General features: G+C 55.6%; 1 protein-coding gene across 2 annotated transcripts in view; it reads right to left on the bottom strand.

Annotated features, from left to right (window-relative positions):
• The window catches only part of RAB6A (RAB6A, member RAS oncogene family), a 94093-nt gene extending 86424 nt beyond the window's left edge, over nucleotides 1-7669 (bottom strand). The window contains exon 1 of one of the 2 annotated variants that reach the window (XM_082245261.1): nucleotides 7446-7669. In XM_082245261.1, the coding sequence (XP_082101387.1) occupies nucleotides 7446-7515 (70 nt within the window). In that variant the 5' untranslated portion in view covers nucleotides 7516-7669. The remainder of the gene's footprint in view (nucleotides 1-7445) is intronic. The other variant, XM_082245260.1, reaches the window with a different exon arrangement.
• Nucleotides 7670-9466: the final 1797 nt, after the last annotated feature.

The following is a 9466-nucleotide window of genomic DNA, read 5'->3' as shown; positions in this document are numbered from 1 at the left end:
AGAGGAAGTTCATTCCTTTGATCTTAGAAGGAAATGATACATTGTAAAACATTGTGTTTATAGTGATCTCGCAGCCTTAGCAATGTTGATAAACATTTGCTGGAGGCTCTTGTGAGTGAGCAGAGAACGGCTCTGTAAGAACCGAGGAGATGCCGTTTGAAGATCATGGAGGGGGTGAATCGAGATTGCGATTTTTTAACAATTAATTGTGCGGCTCTACTAATAATCAAGACCACAACACTGACTGAGCATCTGTGGTCACATCCTCCACTCACGGCAAAGAGGAATAAGTAAGGGAACCCTGACCTAGCGGAATCATCAGGGATGATGATAAATAGTGTATGGGGAGACTGGCAGGATTCAAAAACCAATGAGACGGGCATTACGGGGGTTTGGGGCAACCAGGGAAGGAGGGCATTGCGGGGGAATCGGGCACCGGTGAAGGGGGGGGGGCATTGCGGGGGAATCGGGCACCGGTGAAGGGGGGGGAAATCGAAAACCGGTGAAGGAGGGCATTGCGGGGGATCAGTTACTGGAGAGGAGCGCATTAAAGCAGAACTAGTTAAAAAGATTGTAAAGTTTTTTTGTTCTACTTCCCTCCTCTGTGCAGTTGGTTTTGCACAGAGTTGCCCAGATCTTCCTCTTCTCGGGGTCCCTGTTCGCTGCTCCTGGCCCCTCCCTCCTATAGAGTGCCCCCACAGCAAGCAGCTTGCTATGGGGGCACCCGAGTGGAGCTGCAGCTCTGTGTGTCCATTCAGACACAGAGCTGCTGATCAGCCCCATCCCCTCCCTCTCCTGATTGGCTCACTGACTTTGACAGCTGCGGGTGCCAATGGTGCTGCAGCTGTATCTCAGCCAATCAGGAGGGAGAGTCTCACGATGGCTGAGGGACTCATGGACATGACTGGACGGAGAGGGGGCTTAGTTAAGTATTAGGGGGGCTGGGGAGGCTGCAGCACACAGAAGGCTTTTTATCTTAATGAATAGAATGCAATAAGATAAAAATAACCTTCCTGACTTTACAGGATTAGAACCCCTGTCAGGTTTTACTGTGGTATGCGTCCCTCTTAGGAAGATTCACTTGATTGGCCCTGTGCACCGTTATCACAGAAGGTAAAAGAAAATCCCAGATTTTGGCTTTTCCCCAGAGGGGAAATCTTCCAATGGGGATACTTGTTCTGGTGACACCCTGGGATTCCCTCACTATGGAGAGATTTCATCTGACTTCCTGTTGTGGATATGGGACAGGAAGTGAAGGGAAATCTCCCGTATGGGACACAGATGGGGAAACCTAACTGAGGTTATAACCCTCTTATCTAAAATGGAAAAAAAAAAAAAGTTTTGCCTTCAGTTTTACTTTAAGGGGGGGGGGGGGGGGGAGATGTGGGGTGATAGCAGTGACCTGGCAGAGGACGGGTAGTGGGGTGAGGGGTGATAGCAGTGACCTGGCAGAGGACGGGTAGTGGGGTGATAGCAGTGACCTGGCAGAGGACGGGTAGTGGGGTGATAGCAGTGACCTGGCAGAGGACGGGTAGTGGGGTGTGGGGTGATAGCAGTGACCTGGCAGAGGACGGGTAGTGGGGTGTGGGGTGATAGCAGTGACCTGGCAGAGGACGGGTAGTGGGGTGTGGGGTGATAGCAGTGACCTGGCAGAGGACGGGTAGTGGGGTGATAGCAGTGACCTGGCAGAGGACGGGTAGTGGGGTGATAGCAGTGACCTGGCAGAGGATGGGTAGTGGGGTGTGGGGTGATAGCAGTGACCTGGCAGAGGACGGGTAGTGAGGTGTGGGGTGATAGCAGTGACCTGGCAGAGGACGGGTAGTGGGGTGAGGGGTGATAGCAGTGACCTGGCAGAGGACGGGTAGTGGGGTGATAGCAGTGACCTGGCAGAGGACGGGTAGTGGGGTGATAGCAGTGACCTGGCAGAGGACGGGTAGTGGGGTGTGGGGTGATAGCAGTGACCTGGCAGAGGACGGGTAGTGGGGTGTGGGGTGATAGCAGTGACCTGGCAGAGGACGGGTAGTGGGGTGATAGCAGTGACCTGGCAGAGGACGGGTAGTGGGGTGATAGCAGTGACCTGGCAGAGGACGGGTAGTGGGGTGATAGCAGTGACCTGGCAGAGGATGGGTAGTGGGGTGTGGGGTGATAGCAGTGACCTGGCAGAGGACGGGTAGTGAGGTGTGGGGTGATAGCAGTGACCTGGCAGAGGACGGGTAGTGGGGTGAGGGGTGATAGCAGTGACCTGGCAGAGGACGGGTAGTGGGGTGATAGCAGTGACCTGGCAGAGGATGGGTAGTGGGGTGTGGGGTGATAGCAGTGACCTGGCAGAGGACGGGTAGTGGGGTGATAGCAGTGACCTGGCAGAGGACGGGTAGTGAGGTGTGGGGTGATAGCAGTGACCTGGCAGAGGACAGGTAGTGAGGTGTGGGGTGATAGCAGTGACCTGGCAGAGGACAGGTAGTGAGGTGTGGGGTGATAGCAGTGACCTGGCAGAGGACGGGTAGTGGGGTGTGGGGTGATAGCAGTGACCTGGCAGAGGACGGGTAGTGGGGTGATAGCAGTGACCTGGCAGAGGACGGGTGGTGGGGTGTGGGGTGATAGCAGTGACCTGGCAGAGGACGGGTGGTGGGGTGTGGGGTGATAGCAGTGACCTGGCAGAGGACGGGTAGTGGGGTGATAGCAGTGACCTGGCAGAGGACGGGTAGTGGGGTGTGGGGTGATAGCAGTGACCTGGCAGAGGACGGGTAGTGGGGTGATAGCAGTGACCTGGCAGAGGACGGGTAGTGGGGTGTGGGGTGATAGCAGTGACCTGGCAGAGGACGGGTAGTGGGGTGTGGGGTGATAGCAGTGACCTGGCAGAGGACGGGTAGTGGGGTGTGGGGTGATAGCAGTGACCTGGCAGAGGACGGGTAGTGGGGTGATAGCAGTGACCTGGCAGAGGACGGGTAGTGGGGTGTGGGGTGATAGCAGTGACCTGGCAGAGGACGGGTAGTGGGGTGTGGGGTGATAGCAGTGACCTGGCAGAGGACGGGTAGTGGGGTGATAGCAGTGACCTGGCAGAGGACGGGTAGTGGGGTGTGGGGTGATAGCAGTGACCTGGCAGAGGACGGGTAGTGGGGTGATAGCAGTGACCTGGCAGAGGACGGGTAGTGGGGTGATAGCAGTGACCTGGCAGAGGACGGGTAGTGGGGTGATAGCAGTGACCTGGCAGAGGACGGGTAGTGGGGTGTGGGGTGATAGCAGTGACCTGGCAGAGGACGGGTAGTGGGGTGATAGCAGTGACCTGGCAGAGGACGGGTGGTGGGGTGTGGGGTGATAGCAGTGACCTGGCAGAGGACGGGTGGTGGGGTGTGGGGTGATAGCAGTGACCTGGCAGAGGACGGGTAGTGGGGTGATAGCAGTGACCTGGCAGAGGACGGGTAGTGGGGTGTGGGGTGATAGCAGTGACCTGGCAGAGGACGGGTAGTGGGGTGATAGCAGTGACCTGGCAGAGGACGGGTAGTGGGGTGATAGCAGTGACCTGGCAGAGGACGGGTAGTGGGGTGTGGGGTGATAGCAGTGACCTGGCAAAGGACGGGTATTGGGGTGATAGCAGTGAACTGGCAGAGGACGGGTAGTGGGGTGATAGCAGTGACCTGGCAGAGGACGGGTAGTGGGGTGTGGGGTGATAGCAGTGACCTGGCAGAGGACGGGTAGTGGGGTGATAGCAGTGACCTGGCAGAGGACGGGTAGTGGGGTGATAGCAGTGACCTGGCAAAGGACGGGTAGTGGGGTGATAGCAGTGAACTGGCAGAGGACGGGTAGTGAACAATACATGTGAGGTGGGTAATGGGATCTAGTGAAGATCTATAAAGGTCCCTATGTGGTCAGGTAGTGGGGGGGGGGGGGGGGGGGGGAGTATATGGAGATTAACAAGTAGATGGGAATTAGATTTCTAGTTGGAAATGAAGTGGCTGGTGGTCCACAGGTGGCTACCTGAAGCTAGTGATGATCTGGAGGCTGTATGGGGTGGTATGGGGGGGGGTACAGGTCAGGTGATCAGGGGGTGGTATGGGGGGGTACAGGTCAGGTGATCAGGGGGTGGTATGGGGGGTACAGGTCAGGTGATCAGGGGGTGGTATGGGGGGTACAGGTCAGGTGATCAGGGGGTGGTATGGGGGGACAGGTCAGGTGATCAGGGGGTGGTATGGGGGGTACAGGTCAGGGGATCAGGGTATGGTATGGGGGGTACAGGTTAGGTGATCAGGGGGTGGTATGGGAAGTACAGGTCAGGTGATCAGGGGGTGGTATGGGGGGTACAGGTCAGGTGATCAGGGGATGGTATGGGGGGTACAGGTCAGGTGATCAGGGGTGGTATGGGGGGGTACAGGTCAGGTGATCAGGGGTGGTATGGGGGGTACAGGTCAGGTGATCAGGGGGTGGTATGGGGGGTACAGGTCAGGTGATCAGGGGATGGTATGGGGGGTACAGGTCAGGTGATCAGGGGGTGGTATGGGGGGGGTACAGGTCAGGTGATCAGGGGGTGGTATGGGGGGGTACAGTTCAGGTGATCAGGGGGTGGTATGGGGGGGTACAGGTCAGGTGATCAGGGGGTGGTATGGGGGTACAGGTCAGGTGATCAGGGGCAGGTATGGGGGGGTACAGGTCAGGTGATCAGGGGGTGGTATGGGGGGGTACAGGTTAGGTGATCAGGGGGTGGTATGGGGGGTACAGGTCAGGTGATGAGGGGGTGGTATGGGGGGTACAGGTCAGGTGATCAGGGGGTGGTATGGGGGGGTACAGGTCAGGTGATCATGGGGTGGTATGGGGGTACAGGTCAGGTGATCAGGGGCAGGTATGGGGGGGTACAGGTCAGGTGATCAGGGGCAGGTATGGGGGGGTACAGGTCAGGTGATCAGGGGGTGGTATGGGGGGGTACAGGTCAGGTGATCAGGGGCAGGTATGGGGGGTACAGGTCAGGTGATCAGGGGGTGGTATGGGGGGTACAGGTCAGGTGATCAGGGGGTGGTATGGGGGGGTACAGGTCAGGTGATCAGGGGGTGGTATGGGGGGGTACAGGTCAGGTGATCAGGGGGTGGTATGGGGGGGTACAGGTCAGGTGATCAGGGGGTGGTATGGGGGTACAGGTCAGGTGATCAGGGGCAGGTATGGGGGGGTACAGGTCAGGTGATCAGGGGGTGGTATGGGGGGGTACAGGTCAGGTGATCAGGGGGTGGTATGGGGGGGTACAGGTCAGGTGATCAGGGGGTGGTATGGGGGGTACAGGTCAGGTGATCAGGGGTGGTATGGGGGGGTACAGGTCAGGTGATCAGGGGGTGGTATGGGGGGACAGGTCAGGTGATCAGGGGGTGGTATGGGGGGTACAGGTCAGGGGATCAGGGTATGGTATGGGGGGTACAGGTTAGGTGATCAGGGGGTGGTATGGGGGGTATAGGTCAGGTGATGGTATGGGGGGTACAGGTCAGGTGATCAGGGGGTGGTATGGGGGGGTACAGGTCAGGTGATCAGGGGGTGGTATGGGGGGGTACAGGTCAGGTGATCAGGGGGTGGTATGGGGGGGTACAGTTCAGGTGATCAGGGGGTGGTATGGGGGTACAGGTCAGGTGATCAGGGGCAGGTATGGGGGGGTACAGGTCAGGTGATCAGGGGGTGGTATGGGGGGTACAGGTTAGGTGATCAGGGGGTGGTATGGGGGGTACAGGTCAGGTGATCAGGGGGTGGTATGGGTGGTACAGGTCAGGTGATCAGGGGGTGGTATGGGGGGGGTACAGGTCAGGTGATCAGGGGCAGGTATGGGGGGGTACAGGTCAGGTGATCAGGGGGTGGTATGGGGGGGTACAGGTTAGGTGATCAGGGGGTGGTATGGGGGGTACAGGTCAGGTGATCAGGGGGTGGTATGGGGGGTACAGGTCAGGTGATCAGGGGGTGGTATGGGGGGTACAGGTCAGGTGATCAGGGGCAGGTATGGGGGGGTACAGGTCAGGTGATCAGGGGGTGGTATGGGGGGGTACAGGTTAGGTGATCAGGGGGTGGTATGGGGGGTACAGGTCAGGTGATCAGGGGGTGGTATGGGGGGGTACAGGTCAGGTGATCAGGGGCAGGTATGGGGGGTACAGGTCAGGTGATCAGGGGGTGGTATGGGGGGGTACAGGTCAGGTGATCAGGGGGTGGTATGGGGGGACAGGTCAGGTGATCAGGGGGTGGTATGGGGGGTACAGGTCAGGGGATCAGGGTATGGTATGGGGGGTACAGGTTAGGTGATCAGGGGGTGGTATGGGGGGTATAGGTCAGGTGATCAGGGGATGGTATGGGGGGTACAGGTCAGGTGATCAGGGGGTGGTATGGGGGGGTACAGGTCAGGTGATCAGGGGGTGGTATGGGGGGGTACAGGTCAGGTGATCAGGGGGTGGTATGGGGGGGTACAGTTCAGGTGATCAGGGGGTGGTATGGGGGGGGTACAGGTCAGGTGATCAGGGGGTGGTATGGGGGTACAGGTCAGGTGATCAGGGGCAGGTATGGGGGGGGACAGGTCAGGTGATCAGGGGGTGGTATGGGGGGTACAGGTTAGGTGATCAGGGGGTGGTATGGGGGGTACAGGTCAGGTGATCAGGGGGTGGTATGGGGGGTACAGGTCAGGTGATCAGGGGGTGGTATGGGGGGACAGGTCAGGTGATCAGGGGGTGGTATGGGGGGGTACAGGTTAGGTGATCAGGGGGTGGTATGGGGGGTACAGGTCAGGTGATCAGGGGGTGGTATGGGGGGGTACAGGTCAGGTGATCAGGGGCAGGTATGGGGGGGTACAGGTCAGGTGATCAGGGGCAGGTATGGGGGGGTACAGGTCAGGTGATCAGGGGGTGGTATGGGGGGTACAGGTTAGGTGATCAGGGGGTGGTATGGGGGGGTACAGGTCAGGTGATCAGGGGGTGGTATGGGGGGTACAGGTCAGGTGATCAGGGGGTGGTATGGGGGGGTACAGGTCAGGTGATCAGGGGCAGGTATGGGGGGGTACAGGTCAGGTGATCAGGGGCAGGTATGGGGGGTACAGGTCAGGTGATCAGGGGGTGGTATGGGGGGTACAGGTCAGGTGATCAGGGGATGGTATGGGGGGGTACAGGTCAGGTGATCAGGGGGTGGTATGGGGGGTACAGGTCAGGTGATCAGGGGGTGGTATGGGGGGGTACAGGTCAGGTGATCAGGGGCAGGTATGGGGGGTACAGGTCAGGTGATCAGGGGGTGGTATGGGGGGTACAGGTCAGGTGATCAGGGGATGGTATGGGGGGGTACAGGTCAGGTGATCAGGGGGTGGTATGGGGGGTACAGGTCAGGTGATCAGGGGATGGGGGGTACACAGTGACAAGCCAGGTGGGGGGGAGAGGGGTGTGGAGTGACAGGGCAGGTAAGTGGGGGAGGGGAGGGTGTACACGGCCGATGAGAGGCGCTCTTACCGCTTTGCTCTCCTAGGAAGACCAGCTTGAATTTCCTGAGCGGGTTACCGAAGTCTCCTCCGGAGGACATGGTGGCGGCGGCGGTGCTGGCTGTGTCGGGGTCCCGGGGGAGGAGAGGCGGGAGAGGGCGGCCTGGGAACCGGGGACGTCACTGGCTGCTGGGAGAGCCGCTTCCTTCCCGTGACCTCTCACACACACCTAATACACAAACCCCGCCCACTGCAGCCTACAACCAGCCGACCCACAGCGCCGCAACTGCCTGGCCCTGTCTCCCTGGCAACCGACCGGGGCTACCAATCAGCGACCAGAGCAGATTGCCAATGAGCGAGGATAGGGCGGGGCCAGACGTCCAGCACAGGAGGACATGGAGAGTGTGGCAGAGAGCTCAGACAGCCAATCACAGCGTGCGGAGACCTTCTATACACCACAGGGAGCTCTGCAATCAGTAACTTGCTTGTTCTTATCTGCAGCCTTGGGTCTGTCCACCTAATTTCATGTATTTCTGCCTTATCACTTCCTGTCCCTGTGACACCGGAGCAAGAAATAAGAGGATAGGGGGTCTGTGTCACCCAGACAGGAAGTCCGACAGTGCAAAAAAAAAAAAGTCCCAAATATTTTGTATTTTACCACTTGACCTCCAGAAGGTTTTACCCCCTTCGTGGCCAGGACATTTCTGCTATTCAGCACTGCGCTACTTTAACTGGCAATTGCTCGGTCATGTGACACCGTATCTAGATTCAATTTATATCATTTTTTTCACACAAATTGGTGATATTTGATCCCCAGTGTGTTTATTTATTTATTTATTTTTTTAACGAAAAATACTTTATTATACTAATATAAATTATAAAATTATATTCAATTATTATTATTTATTTATATTATTATTAAATTATAAAAAATATTATAAACTATAAATATAATTATACTATAATACTATATTATTTGATGTTTCGGAAACTTATATTGTTCACAAACTATAGTATATATCTGAAAATTCATCAATCCCGATGTACTGGTGGCCAATCTCATTTCTTGAGACCCCAAAATGGCCAGGACACTACAAATATCCCCAATGATCTCTTTTTGGAAAGCAGACAGACCGAGGTATTTACTAAGAGGCATGGGGAGTTTTTTTTTAAAGTTGTAATTGTTTTGTCATAATTTTTTGGAAAATGAAGAAATGAAATAAAAATTTTTATTTATTTTTTTTCTACAGATAAGAATTTTAAAATGAAATAATAATAAAATACATTTTAAACATTTGCTTACTGGGCACTTATACCCCCTTCCTGCCCAGACCAATTTTCAGCGCTTGTTCCACTTTGAATGACAACTGTGCCGTCAGGCTAACAAACCTTTTATAATTTTGTTACACAAATATTTTTTTTTGGGTAGTATTTGATCACTGCTGGGTTTTCTTTTTTTTTTTTTTTTTGCTAAACAAACGAAAAAAAAGTGGAACATTTAAAAAAAATAATTATTCTTAGTTTATGATATTAAATGTTGAAAATAAGTATTTTTTTCTCCTTCACTGATGTGTACTGATGAGGCTGCACTGATGGGCACTGATAGGCAGCACTGATGAAGCGCCACTGATGGGCACTGATAGGTGGCACTAATGGACACTGATTAGCGGAACAGATGGGCAGCACTGATGGGCACCATTAATAGCACCGATTTGCACTGATAGGTGGCACAGATGGGCACTAATAGGCGGCACTGGTGAGGAGGCACTGATGGGCAGCACTAATGGCACTGATAGGCAGCACTGGTGAGGAGGTACTGATGGGCAGCATTATTGGCAATGATAGGTGGAACTAGTGGGCAGCATTATTGACACTGATAGGTGGCACAGATGGGCACTGATAGGCGGCACTGGTGAGGAGGCACTGATGGGCAGCACTAATGGCACTGATAGGCAGCACTGGTGAGGAGGTACTGATGGGCAGCATTAATGGCAATGATAGGTGGAACTAGTGGGCAGCATTATTGACACTGATAGGTGGCACAGATGGGGC

The sequence above is a fragment of the Pelophylax lessonae genome (genome assembly GCF_965119305.1).
Source record: "Pelophylax lessonae genome assembly, chromosome: 2".
Taxonomy (NCBI): domain Eukaryota; kingdom Metazoa; phylum Chordata; class Amphibia; order Anura; family Ranidae; genus Pelophylax; species Pelophylax lessonae.
The sequence above is the reverse complement of the archived record's forward strand: the minus strand, read 5'-3'. Positions and strand labels throughout refer to the sequence as shown.